The sequence below is a fragment of the Daldinia decipiens genome (assembly GCF_022478715.1).
Source record: "Daldinia decipiens strain CBS 113046 unplaced genomic scaffold F4813scaffold_15, whole genome shotgun sequence".
NCBI classification, from domain to species: Eukaryota; Fungi; Ascomycota; class Sordariomycetes; order Xylariales; family Hypoxylaceae; genus Daldinia; species Daldinia decipiens.
This window is the reverse complement of record NW_026054558.1, coordinates 733580-746502: the sequence shown is the minus strand read 5'-3', so window position 1 is coordinate 746502 and position 12923 is coordinate 733580. Positions and strand designations below refer to the sequence as shown.

Below are 12923 nucleotides of genomic sequence, written 5' to 3'. Positions count from 1 at the left end.
GGTATTATTGCCTTAGGTATTGTACCTCTTAAAGCTTGCTCTTAAGACTTACACTGCCTAAAATGCCCTCCTGCATGCGTACCTTAGGTGGAAGCATTGGTGCTTTCGCTACAATAACAGACAGCCAGGCAGAGTTGTGCGACTTATCATTCAAGATTATATTCCTCGGTGTCATAACTACCGTTTTCCGTTGAGTATCACAATCCTATCACACTTGCCTAGCCTAGTCCTAAGGTTGAACGCTGGTGATGCCTCTGTAAGCGTTACCTCTGTAAGGGTGTTGAACATACCTACCGCCTTTGCTTTTTTTCCATAGATTAACAGCATCTAGCCACTTTCGCTTCTGCACCCGTCCTCATTTACAGGAAACTGCTGTATACTTACGAAGGTATGATAAGAGAAAATATGATCCATCATCAAAAATATGATATGCCTACCGCATTATGTGCTCACGGGGTTAAGTAAACTGCATACCTAGGTACCTAAAGTAATCACCTCTTCGTATCTCTCGAGTATTCGCACTGGATAGATGCGTAGGGAAACCTAGGAAACAGAAGTAGTTGGCCATTTTCTAAAGTGTGTCAACGAGTTAAGTCGGTTGGTAGGACTCCAAACATTTTCTATAAAGTTCCATTATATCCTCCGTCGTGGCCCTCTCTATCAGCAGGCAACTGGCTTCCCAACTCCAACCTAAGTACCCAGGTACGCGAGAAATCACTTACCAAAGTATGTTCCTTCTACATACATCCACTTGACATTATATACCTACCTGAGGTATGTACTCACGACACCACGCCACTGCCCGTGAATTTCTATAACCCGTACCTATTACACCTACCACACCTACCACACCTAACCCGCCATAAACCGCCCATCCCCATCTGCACCATCCAGGAAATTCACGTCCTTCCCATTTCCTTCCCATCTTACCACCTTACATGTCATACCTTAACTAACCAAAATCTTAAGGGCAAACCTTCTCCACGTACCCAAACACTATTTAACAACTCAACGGCTCATCTACCATCATGTCGAGCGGCAAAACCTGGACTCCGCAGGAGAAGGTACGCAGATCATAGCCTCTTACCACGCTGCTTCAACAGCAGGATATAATTCAGAATGAGCGACTGCTAATGAGACATACCGAATAGCTTGAATTCCTTCTCCAGGTTATTGATCGTATGCACCCAACTGGCAAGGGTATTCCCTTTGGCGAGCTTAACATGCCCGGCCGTACAATCAGAAGCCTCCGGGGGGCTTGGACAAACCTCCGTGCTGAGGCAGCTGCTTACCGCAATGGTAATAAGAAGAACGACAATGACAGCGGCCAGGAAACCGAAGCTGAAGCCGAAGCCGCTACTGCCACCAACGGTAGTCGTAGCAAAAATAAGACATCTACCAAACCAATTGAATGTATGTTACTACCTAACTAGCTTCATCACCCCTTTCCATCCCATGATGTTTCATCCACGCATAGTCACGATATGTTTAGTTGCTGACACTGCACGTCATTACAGCTCCCCGCCGTGGCTCCCGTCGGAGAACTCAGAGGAGAACCTACTCCGAATTGATTAGTGACGATGAGGGTGCGTAGTTTGACTTGAACCCTATCTAGGTACCTACCTTAGGTACCCTTTCTCTCTTTTTGTCTTCTAGGTACTGACATATCTATAATAGAGGAGGATAAGGTCTCCGTCAAGAAAGCTCGTCTTTCGTCTGATGACGAGAAAGAGGAGGAAGACTCCAATGTAGACGCTGGTATGTGACTCACCCCACACTTTATTTATTACCTCCTTCTCGTTTTCCTCTTTCTATCTTACATTCTAATATTGTATTGCTTACTTATACGCTTATAACACAGTCACCGCTACCAAGAACAGGCCTGTCCGTTCCACTAGGGGTGCCAAGAATGGAGAGCCAAAGGTCAAGCTCGAGGAACCTGTGGGCGACGACGGTGTCGAATATGAAGGTGAGGCATGAATGCGTCACCGCGTTCAAAAATGTCAACATCGACCCCTAATCTTGCATGGATCTCTGTCTCAATAGCAAGCGCAGGCTTCATGCAACACAGCCTAGAGCCTCGCATAACAGACACAAACCGATTGCCAGTCATTCGCGGTATCCTCTTCCGTGCTTTGCGTTATGCACTCCATTCATTTCATACAGCAAAACAGAGTTGCGTTTGTTCTTCAGAAGAGAGCTTGCAATAGGCGGAAAAAGCCTCCAGAGTCTCGGTCTTCGCGATATTTTACGCCAAGGGGAGGCGTAATTAGATAGTGACTACATCTAGTTTCCGCAGTCGTGCGCACACTTACAATAGTATAGCTAAATGAATACTTGCGCGTGAATTTTCAGAATTGAATTCATTTACGATATTTCATCTAATATTGATTAGTCCCGTTTCCGTACTACTTTATCCAATATGTTGTCTCTTGATTTATCTACAACCCATCTTGCCTTGTCATACCCGGCTTTGCTCACGAACGAATTTCCAAGTAAATTAAATTATAAGCAGAATTATTTACAATATAGTAACTAAATAATCTTCACACGTAGATAAAGCAGAAATTGAATGTTTGCTAGCCAGGCGGGTAAGAATCCAGCTCGTAGAGATGAAGTTCCCCCCTTTTTTAACCCTGGCAACCAAAACACCAGATATATAAGTTGTAAAAACCACACAAACTATCACGTACGACCATAGGATCTGGAAAACTCGGGATCCCGTCTGCTCTCCCCGTCGATAAACCAGATACCGCCGGACTAGTAATTGGGTCGGTGACGATCAGTGAATCCCCGGTGTTGTACGTTTTTGGTCTTCTTTTCGCCCTTTTTTTATTAATATAATATTATAAGATAGATCGATCCTATATTCCTTTCTATTATGATACGCCATCTTCGTAGTTTTGTATTCTTATAATAGCTAGTTAGTATTACATATGTCGTTAGTTCCAATCGTAAGTATGTAGGTTAGCTGTTCACCGAGCGCTTCAGCTATCATGTCAACCTCGACTGAACATCCTCGCCAGTCACAAAATGCATCCCGCCTTCGCACCGATAACCACCGGCAACCTTATTCCAAGCAAACCCATTGACGCAGACATTCATCTGCTGTATGGCCTGCTGTACCCTTTTCTCGTCCCGTATGCGCTTCTGAGTCTCCGAGAGTTGGCTTCGCAGCGCATCGCACGCTGGGGCATCGCCGCTCTTTTCGGCGTCTCGCAAACTGCGCTCTAGTCATTTGATTTCGGTATCGCGCAGGACGCGTCGAGCGCTTTCGATCTTCTTCGTCTTGGCAAGTTCCTGCCAGACGACGTCGAACACGCCCTCTTCACGTATGTCTGCACTCGATGCGTTTTGCCCTTGTGTGTTGCGGTCGTTTTGCGGTCCGTTCGTTCCTTTGTCGACGGCGGCGGCTTGAGACGTTAAAAAGCTGTTGAGACCTTGGCCTTGGGTTCTAATCGAGGCGCTATTATCTGCGACAGAGAAGCTGCTTTCTGCTCTAAGTGCATAGGAGGTAGAGACGGCCGGAGGCGGTGTTGCTGGCTGCGGGCTAAACATTATTGGGTGGGAGCCCATTCCCCTGCCCGGCGGCTGCTGTGACGAGGCCGTCTTGTTATTTGATGCCGTGGCAGTACGGCGCTCCTTCTGCTGTGTGATCATCTGCCCCATACAATCTGTGATATGAGCTGCGGAGATGACTCGGGCCTGGTGGGCGCAGTCATAGTCGATGGACCCAAGGAATCCTCCAAGAATTCTCCTTGGTAGGTTTCTTATATCACGGGCGTTGCTCCATCTAGGAATCGATTGCATAGCGCGGAAGAGCCTCTTGACTTTTCCATAGTCTGGCGAGCTCGGGTTCGTGAGGAAACCGGCTTCACTTGTGAACTTGCTGAATTCAAGCTCCTCGGCAAGCAACGCAATGCAATCATCGAGAGGGATGTTATCAAAGGTAATCTCCTCTGGGAAGAGACTCGCAAGGGCCGGTCGAGTTGATATGAGGTTATGCATGTCTGCCGTATAGCCGGCTAGGATCACGATAATCTTGCCCTTATGCGACGGTCGGGTAAGGAACTGGATCAGCTCGTCGACTGCCTCAGTTGCATATTGTCCATGAACGAGTCTGTGGGCCTCATCTATGAAAATAACTCGTCCGACACCTTCCTGGAGCTTCTTTCGTGTCTTAGGGACCGTCTGGCCAACGTACTGACCTAGGAGGTCGGCTACGGTGCATTCGACTACTTGGGGCGTCGCTAAAAGTCCCATGTTATAGAAAAGTTCTCCCATCTTCTGTGCGGTGATGGTTTTCCCAGTACCTATATGGGAGATGAAAGTTAACAACATCTTGGTTTCATTTACCTGCCTACGGCTATGCTCTGAGTGAATCCCTATATCCAGTACCCAACCATTCTTTTCTGACATGGTGGTAAGAATATGCGATATTACTTCGTGGCAAACTTATGTGCACCAAGAAAATGTTTTATCGAGTCGTACACGCGGCTTTCGGGAGTATGCATTATAAAGTAGGTTGGGTAGCAAGGTAGATGCCGAGGCGTCTTAGGGCCAACCTGTACAGTTTAAGCCTCCTTTGATGTGTACAGCCTTGTGCTGGAATCAAGAGCCGGTTTTCTATCTACACGGCTTGGGTAATGCCACAACTTGGTCTTAGGACGACTGCTTCTAGCCCTAACACCTTCTAATTGAAACTAAGCGACAGTAGAAAATCTTGAAAGCCCAAGTATCTTAAACCCCAGGTTTAAACCAAGCATGGTTTAGTATGCAGCTGGCTGTAGAGCGGTTATCAGGGGTATACGTTAGTAATTTTGAGAGAAGGTCCGAAAAGATTTCGATTTCCCCCTGAGGAATATCTCGCTGAATCCCCCCCGGGCCGTGACTATTCTCGTAGAATAGGCCTTCTGCAAGCGTCTCTTGTAGTGGCCTTGGTTGTGGCTTTTGCATAACCACTGCACCTATAGCGCCGGGACCTGGGCTCCTCTCGTTAGAACCTCTGCGTACCTCTATTACTCGATTTCCCGCATCTGCCTTGTCCTCGAAGTAATCCCTACGTGCCTTCCAAGTTTCGGACCACCAGGGCTCTGGAAACTTGCCGAGAACCATGGCCATTTTCCACAAGTGTTCGTCGGGTTCGCCGTCGTACGTGTCAAACAGCTTCGTCCCCGTGCGAATCTCGAATAACGTACAGCCGAGGGCCCACAAGTCACACCCAAGACCGACTTTGCCTTCTAAAGTGTACTCGGGAGAGCAATAAGCCTGTGGTATACCCAAGTCCGCAACCGGAGCAGTCATATCTTAGCTCTCGCCGAAATCGATGACGCGAATCTTGTCAGGGATGAAGTGTAATATTGTGGTATTCGTTGCTGTTGAATCCCAGTCCACGGGATATACTAGATATTGAGGGGCCGTTGGTAAGTTATGACCCTCACCAGAAAGCGTGACCACTTTCGTTGTGTCAGGTATCCCGAGATTTGCAATTACTTCATCCTCTGAGAGCCCATCTAGACCCGATGTTTGGGTCAGAATGTTGGCCGGCCTATAGTCTTCGCAATGCTCTGTTAGAACTTGAATTGTAGGAAGACATGTAAATAGGTATACATACCACCGTGACAGATGCCTCGCCTATGGAGTTCAGCCATAGCTTGGGTCACCTGCAGACAGATCCTTTTTAATATTTCTCCTACATCATCAGACTGAGCGACACTGAGCAGCCTTGACACTCGGGGACCTAAAACCGGATATACGAAAACAAGATGTGTACCGTTCGGTCCATTAATCTCAAACTAGTCTAATGGAAGACAGAAACAGTCCGGACTTTGAAGTTCATCTAATCCACAACCTAGGAGTTTGTTTACTCGCAGCTCAGGACAGTCCTTGGTGGGTTGTTCTCCTATTATGATCTTCAGAGCTACATATTTAGGCGTATCACTGGAGTTGTCGCGGCAGAGCCACACGTTTGCGTAACCGCCGGTTCCCAGTTTATGGATTACCTTGTAGCGAGAGTGTAGAATATCGCCCAAATGGACGGGGTGGTGACCTCCTTCCTCATAGTCGTATATTTTCTCGAGTCCGAATGGGGAGCCCTCAGCCACTAAGCCGTTTCCCTGATATTCGCTTTCGACCGTCGAAGCTATCGAACTGGCTTTAGACATATCGAAGATAACAATTTGGTGAGTAATAGTTAGACTTATTGAAGTAAGTTATTGGATAAATAGAGCTATCTTTCGCTGAGCAAACATCTCTTCTAGAAAATAATGAGAAGTGGAAGGCATATAAGAGTGCTTTTTATCTGCTTGTTATCTGTTACATTTTTCCTATAACGGGTTGTGTAAGTGGAACCTATTAGCCGCGCGGATACTGGATCCTTCCCTTGCATCCCCCTTTTAACCATGTCTTTCTCAGTCTCGGCAAGGCTCCCGGAAACTACAATGCCCAAATGATACATAATTAGCAATATAACATAAACCTATCCCAGAGGTTCCCTTTTAACAAATCATTATGCACGGGGTGACTGATCTCAACCTTTCTATAATCGGCGATCTTTTATTATATTCGCAATGCATATGGGTATCAAATGCTCCATGCGCACATCAACAACGTTCGAAGACCCTATAAAGTCCTTTGAGGCTTGCCAACTCAAGTACACCACCCTTCATAAACGATTTTGTCGCTACCAATCTTGCCTTGAATGCAGGAAAGAAGATATGCTCCACTGCGCGTCGGATCTGTTCTCTTCTTGCTTTGATCTCATTAGGGATATCTTCCTCAGTCTCGTCGTTACTTGGGAGCGTCGGAAGCTGTTCTGGGACATAGAATGTTGCTAGTTCCTTGAGGAATGTTTCGAAACACAGCTTCTCGTCTGTCCAATCTACATGGGGACCAAGGCGGAGAAGAAATTGCGGTAGTTTCGCCATAGATGGTGTGTAACCCTTTAGGAGAAGTGGCATACTCGATAGCTCGCCGGCTGGAGATATGTCAAAGCTGAAGTACTCCAGCAACATTTCCCTCCTCTCGATCAACTGTTCTGCCACCGTATCCACAACGTCGTCTACATCAAATTCATCATCCGTAGCGGCAGCCTTTTCCTGTTCGGCCGCTATTCTGAGAACTTCACGTAGGTCAAGTGCAGGCTGGAATTTTATAACACCGAAATTGCCAAAATCGGTGAGCCCAACCTGATAGAAATACTCAAAACATGCTCTGCCATAATCAATAAGAAAGAGTTTGACGCCTCCTTGAATGGCGGCCAGTCGGCGTCTCTCGTCTACGATGCCCACGAAGGTGTGATTAGCAAATATCTCGGTGAGCTCGTGGTGCATATCGTCTCTGACGGCGGAGCGAAGTTCGCGCACACTAGTGAGTCGACAGAGAATCGGCTCACGGTCAGTTATTTCATAAACCGGTTCTTGACCTACGTCAGGCGCGGCATTGCTCGATGCGTGAGTTGCTGGCGATGGCGAGGCCACAGAGAACATGCTGGTGATCTTACGCAGCGAAGCGTCCGTTCTAACCATATTGCGCTCATCAGGCCGCACAAGCGTTTTCCGCGGGCCGCCCGGTGTTTTAACAGAAGAGCTGTTCACGTCTGGTTGAGAGGTATCAGAAAGCATAGAACCGGGGAGTAGAGTCTGTGTGAAGAAAGTGCGACTCGTATCAACTGCTGCTAATTTATCCCGGATATTTTCACAGATAGATTGGATGATCTCATCCTCATTCAGAAAGTTAACTTCTTTCTTCGTTGGATGGACATTGACGTCGACTCGTTGAGGGTCAATTTCAAGGCTCAGATAAACGAATGGATGTCCATTTTTAGGAAGGAAGGCGGAGTATGTTTGTTCCACCGCCTTCTTAATGTTGGATGAATCAACACTGCGATGGTTGATGAAAAGAAGGAGAGTCGTTTTCTTGATATGGTAGTTAGCATTGGTCGCCCATCCTGAAGCCTTAAAGCCCCAGCGGTCATCGGCCGCGGTGAACTCTATCAGCTCGCTCGCAACGGCGCTGCCGTGGATCTGACGAATACGGTCTATCGTAGAAGCTTGTTGTTGCACCGTGATCGATGTACCCGAATCGCCGTGTTTCTTACATGAGAAAGCGACATCACTACAGTGAATGGCATAACGCCCTACCATATCAATGATCTTGTTATACTCATCGGAAGCGGACCTAAAGGCTTTACGTCGCGTTGGAACATTGTAAAACAAATCTTCAACTGATATCTGAGTGCCAATACGCCCAGCAATAGGTTTAGGGTCGGGCTGCTGCCCGGGCTTTGCGGGCGATAGCTTGCCGCCATCGAAATGCGCTCGCCACGAACAATTAGAGTCTTTAGTTCTTGTAGTTACTGTTAAGTGAGCAATGTGGCTGATGCTGGCGAGGGCTTCGCCCCGGAAGCCATAGGTGCAGATATTGCTCAAGTCCTCGAATTTCTTGAGTTTAGACGTGGTGAATCTCTCGCATAGGATCGGCAAGTCCTCTTTCTGTCGGGCATCGTAAGAAATTGGGTGTATGCGACAATTAGGATTGAGGGAACTTACATTAATTCCATGACCATTATCGGTGATCTGCAATAACTTGAGACCGCCATCTTTAACCAGCACCTCTAGAGAGGTTGAACCTGCATCAACCGCATTCTCAATCAACTCTTTCAAAGCATGTACTGGGGCTACGATGATTTCGCCGGCAGCAATCTTGTTCACAACGTCTGGATCCAATGCCTAGAGGGTGTCGATAATCAGCCCTACGTTCCCTAGTTGGATTGAAAAGGAACACTAGCCTTGATTCGGCGGGGAGTGTATTCATCCGGGGACGATGGGTCCTTTCGTTTGGTGCCTCTTGGCTCGTCAAGCTCCATGGGATCAGCCATTTTGATATCACTTATCGCGATATTACTGCTTGCTTGATAGGTATGACGAAGATTGCCTATTAAGTCTTATAGTAGACAGGCATTTTCGGCTCCCCTTTGGCCTTCTAGTTTAAGTACCTAAGGTTTGCCCCAAGGTCTATCACAGCGATACCGCTCAAATAATAAGAATTAATGTAAGAGGAATTGGTTTCTCATCTGTTTGGTCGCTACTTGAATTGTTGCAGAGATCGCGTTTGCATTAGTGAGCGATAAGTGTGATGAGTAAGTGTAGCGGTTTGTTATTTCGCCGGATTGTGCCTTCTGAATAAGGGATGATGAGTGAGTGGAAGCGGCAACTTACCTAGAATTCAATGTTGCATTGTACTGTACGGATTACTAATATGTAAGCCATACATGTAGGTAAGGCAAGGCAAGAGAGGAAGCCGCATAGCCAATCAACACCTACCATATCCACAGAATATGCATCCATAGGGGAATTTAACTGTGTCTTGTACTGTGTTCATACATGCGCTTGGACCTCCTTTTTTAGATCTGAGGCTACCTATAATTGACAAACTGCCATTAACACAGCGCTTATTATTCTTAAAATTGCCGTCAATAACAAAGTGCTGTTAATCGTCTTTCAACTCTAGAGAACGGCTTAGTTTATCTTATCCCTAGGCATTCCTAACTTCATCAAATTTCTTTCTCGGTTGAAGGATTCGATCTTAGACTTTGCGATATACACTATTATCTCGCAAGCCGAAGCTAGAGGATTATTAAGGTCCAAGGATTGCTACGCTAAAAGACTACCAGATATCATATGTGATGAGACACATTGGTGTGAATTAGGTGGCTTACGTACATGATGATATAGGAGGTAGTTTTCCTACAGGCTTTGCCTATTTGAGGCATAATCGCAGATTCATGTTAAGCCAAGTCCATGTCAGACTGCCCCCGAAAGAGCCGACTTGATAATGGATTCTTATGGCAGTAAAATGTAAAGGTGTGACGAACTTGACGATTGAGGATATTCCGAGCTTCACGAAAATGTAAACATGACATTGTCGGAATACGGAAGGAAGACCGAAGTTTATGAGTAACACTAAATGTCCAGCCGGATAATGATGGCTTTCCGGAATCAGTAATATTGGATTATCCCCTATGCGCATGCTACTGTTATTTCGGCATCATCCAACTTACGTCGTATATACTAGATTATAGGCAAGGAGCCCCATTCCGGCTTACGCTCGGCAAGGGATTTCCAAGTTAGGATCTAAGGCGATCGATCACTTGCTACTATGTATACGATTACGATGAGTCTAGCATTTCAACTTCTAGACCATTGCTTAAGGGCCAAGATATATGTCAATGCGATGCTGACTAGAGCTAATCGGCTTTAGCCGTATTCTCAACGAGAAAGCCCTTAACATCACGCATGATAGAAACGATGTGTTCGAAAAGACTGATGAAATGGGGAAAACACAAGTCGTATCAAATGAGGCCTGTGTTTGATGCTAGTTATACTTTTCTTTCCAAGTTTAGTTCATAATAAAGAATTAACTAATAGAAAAATCTAGGTCTATTTTCTGTCTCATCTGTAGGTTAGGTAAGAATTTAGTTGAGGGAATGAGTGTAATTCTACCCAGCACAGAGCGGCATTCATACCCTTGTTGAGGCTAGGGCAGCACTAAGCGTACTCGAGATACATAACAGCAACCGAGATCGACCCCAATCTTATTTCAGAAAGACGAGTTAGTTAGAAGATATTGCGATTAGTTTGAATTACTATCATGAGAATGGAGCTTTTTGATCGTTAGTATGCCCTTCTAGTGGCCTGTAAGATACTCAGGGGTCTCTGTCTACCCCCTGCGCTGTCATGCATTATCCCGACGTCACTCTCACTTTCGTACTCGTTTTCATTCAAGCATTTCGGGTTCCGCTTCCCTTGGGACTGTAAACTTATCCCCCGGCAAGTTTAACCGCCTGCTCGGAACGATTTGCGGGACGGTTACAACTTTACGAGACGACACATTGGAGGATGTAGGAAATTATTAAAGTAAAGAACTCTCCTAAGTGTGATGATTCGATAGTTAACTCTTACATATAATGATGATGATGATGATGATGATGTTTAAGAGGCACACGCGATATCTCACTTTTGGGTCGGAAGGATTATTACCAACCCCAAGAATCAACCCCGGCTATGCGGGCCAACAGCTTGGGTGTTGGTGTGCATCTGTGATGCGTATTGTGTGAGTGATCGCTTCCGCAATGACAAGCATCATTACTTCTTAGACAAGGGTATTCGAAAAGACCCAAGAGGAGAGAACCAGTCGGGAGTTTTTATCTCTTCCCTCTCTCTTATTAGCGTCAGTTTATTAGACATTGCTACCCTACCCGTGCTAGATGTGCAGGTGTGCATCCGTAGGCTCGTTACGGTACCGCAGTCCCGTATCACTGCGCGCACGCTGCAACGGCTCGGACAATTTTACCCACTGACTTACCCCTGTAGACAGGCCACATAAGATAATCCCATGTATGTACGTAGTAGGCCAGCGGTAGGTAATCTCAACTGCGTGCTGCTCCAAAATGTGAGAAGTGCAGATGCAGGCACGCACCCCCCTTTGCGGTTTGATGACTAGATGCTAGCGAGCCAACCACGGCATTGATTCACCTCTATCAAGGTTAAGCTTGTCCGTATTCTGTCTGCACAGACATGGAACTTTCTAAACGGGGGTGGTACGTGCATGTTTTCTTGTCTATCTTGCGGTGTGCTTCGGCTGGCCGAGGTGATGCAAGATGCAAGTTTGCAAGGGCGTTACGGTAACTGTATGTGCAGAGATCGGAGCTAGGAAGATCGAAGTCTTAGCAAGGAATACCCAGTCCAGCAGGGTACTGTGGCATAGAAAAGAGGGGAAGAGAACAAGAAGCATCCGAGCAACAGCAGCAAGAGAATTTTGGTTCGTTTCAAGCGTTCGTAATGCGTGAGAGTCGGTGTATTTATGTGAGCGCTTATATGTGTGTGGTGTCTTCGTCCCGCGAATTCTATTTTGCGCCTGTGTGGACAACAAGTATACATAGTAGGTAGTATGAGTATACATGAGTGACGAGCGTGTATCGTCTCGACGGTGCTTTGTTGATGTGTACTGTCGTAATATTCGGAAATGAAAAACAACTTTCCCGGTACAAAACATTATATTATAGACCTCGATATCATATCAAACCACCACAATGAACCCAGCAACCGACCCAGCACTGACCTCTTACTGGTTACCGCTTACGCCAACCCAACAGCATAATTGTATATTTAAGAAGAGGATCCCAAGGAAAGATCTGGAGAACAGCAAGACGGGGGTTGACGGGTAACGGACCGAATCCTTATAATTAGTTGAGGCGGAATATAAGTTTGCCTCCTGGGTTGTATTGACGGGCCTGGATGGATCTGATGGATGGATAGGATCTGATCAGCCTACCTCCGAAACGAAAATCTTTAAGAGTCGCGGGTAAACATGCCGTTTCTTGTTTTCTCGCGCTTGTTTCATTTCTCGACCCAATTTTCCTTCTTGTCCCGACGGAAAATGTTTCATTTCATTGATATATCCATCCCAATTTCTGTGGTTTCTACCTTTTTACTCTGCTCTCCCCCACGCTTATTTCGTGTATTTGGCTAGATAGCCTATAACCTCCTATTCGCTGCCCTCCTCCTCCTCCTCCTTGTTTCCAACCTATACAATATCCTTCTTAGGACTAGCATCTTATTACACGATCTCGCTCCATAGAGCCTCACCCTCTCGCTTTCCTTGGCCGATACTGTTGGCTAGATACAAGACGAGATAGAGATCAGAAATTGGGGGAAATATACACAAGATTAGAACAATGACGGCGAGAGATCCCGAACTCGAAACACCCCGCCCTCCTATTTGGTTCCACTGAGTTGCCATCGAACAGTCTGGCACGGGCAAGCTGGGCGAGTCTGGCCTTACCACCAGGCCACCGTCTCCCATTCACGTCACAAAAACAGAGCCCCAAAGCCCGACCTAATATATAGTACATGAAGATGCAG

General features: G+C 46.4%; 5 protein-coding genes across 5 annotated transcripts; 1 reads left to right on the top strand and 4 right to left on the bottom strand.

Moving 5' to 3' along the window:
• Window positions 1-1028: 1028 nt before the first annotated feature.
• On the top strand, window positions 1029-1980 carry F4813DRAFT_389294 (uncharacterized protein; the record flags this gene model as incomplete). The annotated part of the gene is made up of 5 exons (XM_049246807.1): window positions 1029-1064; window positions 1152-1413; window positions 1518-1586; window positions 1678-1758; window positions 1862-1980. 5 exons carry the CDS (start codon window positions 1029-1031, stop codon window positions 1978-1980), a joined length of 567 nt encoding a protein of 188 aa, XP_049099997.1.
• A 1254-nt stretch (window positions 1981-3234) lies between these two features.
• F4813DRAFT_396133 (P-loop containing nucleoside triphosphate hydrolase protein) lies at window positions 3235-4419 on the bottom strand (the record flags this gene model as incomplete). Its single annotated transcript, XM_049247790.1, has 1 exon — window positions 3235-4419. One exon carries the CDS (start codon window positions 4417-4419, stop codon window positions 3235-3237), a length of 1185 nt encoding a protein of 394 aa, XP_049099996.1.
• A 174-nt stretch (window positions 4420-4593) lies between these two features.
• On the bottom strand, window positions 4594-5369 carry F4813DRAFT_358829 (kinase-like domain-containing protein). The gene has a single exon (XM_049243276.1). It carries the CDS (start codon window positions 5302-5304, stop codon window positions 4741-4743), a length of 564 nt encoding a protein of 187 aa, XP_049099995.1. The 5' UTR covers window positions 5305-5369; the 3' UTR covers window positions 4594-4740.
• A 426-nt stretch (window positions 5370-5795) lies between these two features.
• F4813DRAFT_396132 (uncharacterized protein) lies at window positions 5796-6164 on the bottom strand (the record flags this gene model as incomplete). Its single annotated transcript, XM_049247789.1, has 1 exon — window positions 5796-6164. One exon carries the CDS (start codon window positions 6162-6164, stop codon window positions 5796-5798), a length of 369 nt encoding a protein of 122 aa, XP_049099994.1.
• A 47-nt stretch (window positions 6165-6211) lies between these two features.
• Window positions 6212-9252, bottom strand: F4813DRAFT_358827 (DNA mismatch repair protein MutL). Its single transcript, XM_049243275.1, has 3 exons — window positions 8789-9252; window positions 8550-8729; window positions 6212-8492 (listed from the first exon to the last, which is right to left on the bottom strand). Exons 1-3 carry the CDS (start codon window positions 8876-8878, stop codon window positions 6603-6605), a joined length of 2160 nt encoding a protein of 719 aa, XP_049099993.1. The 5' UTR covers window positions 8879-9252; the 3' UTR covers window positions 6212-6602.
• Between the last annotated feature and the right edge of the window lie 3671 nt (window positions 9253-12923).

Bases quoted from the DNA above. Each gene is read 5' to 3' on its own strand.
- F4813DRAFT_358829 (XM_049243276.1), bottom strand. From the start codon at position 5,304: ATGACTGCTCCGGTTGCGGACTTGGGTATACCACAGGCTTATTGCTCT.
- F4813DRAFT_358827 (XM_049243275.1), bottom strand. From the start codon at position 8,878: ATGGCTGATCCCATGGAGCTTGACGAGCCAAGAGGCACCAAACGAAAG. The intron at 8,730-8,788 runs GCTAGTGTTCCT...GACACCCTCTAG, and splicing joins ACACTCCCCGCCGAATCAAG to GCATTGGATCCAGACGTTGT. The intron at 8,493-8,549 runs GTAAGTTCCCTC...GATGCCCGACAG, and splicing joins ATAATGGTCATGGAATTAAT to AAAGAGGACTTGCCGATCCT.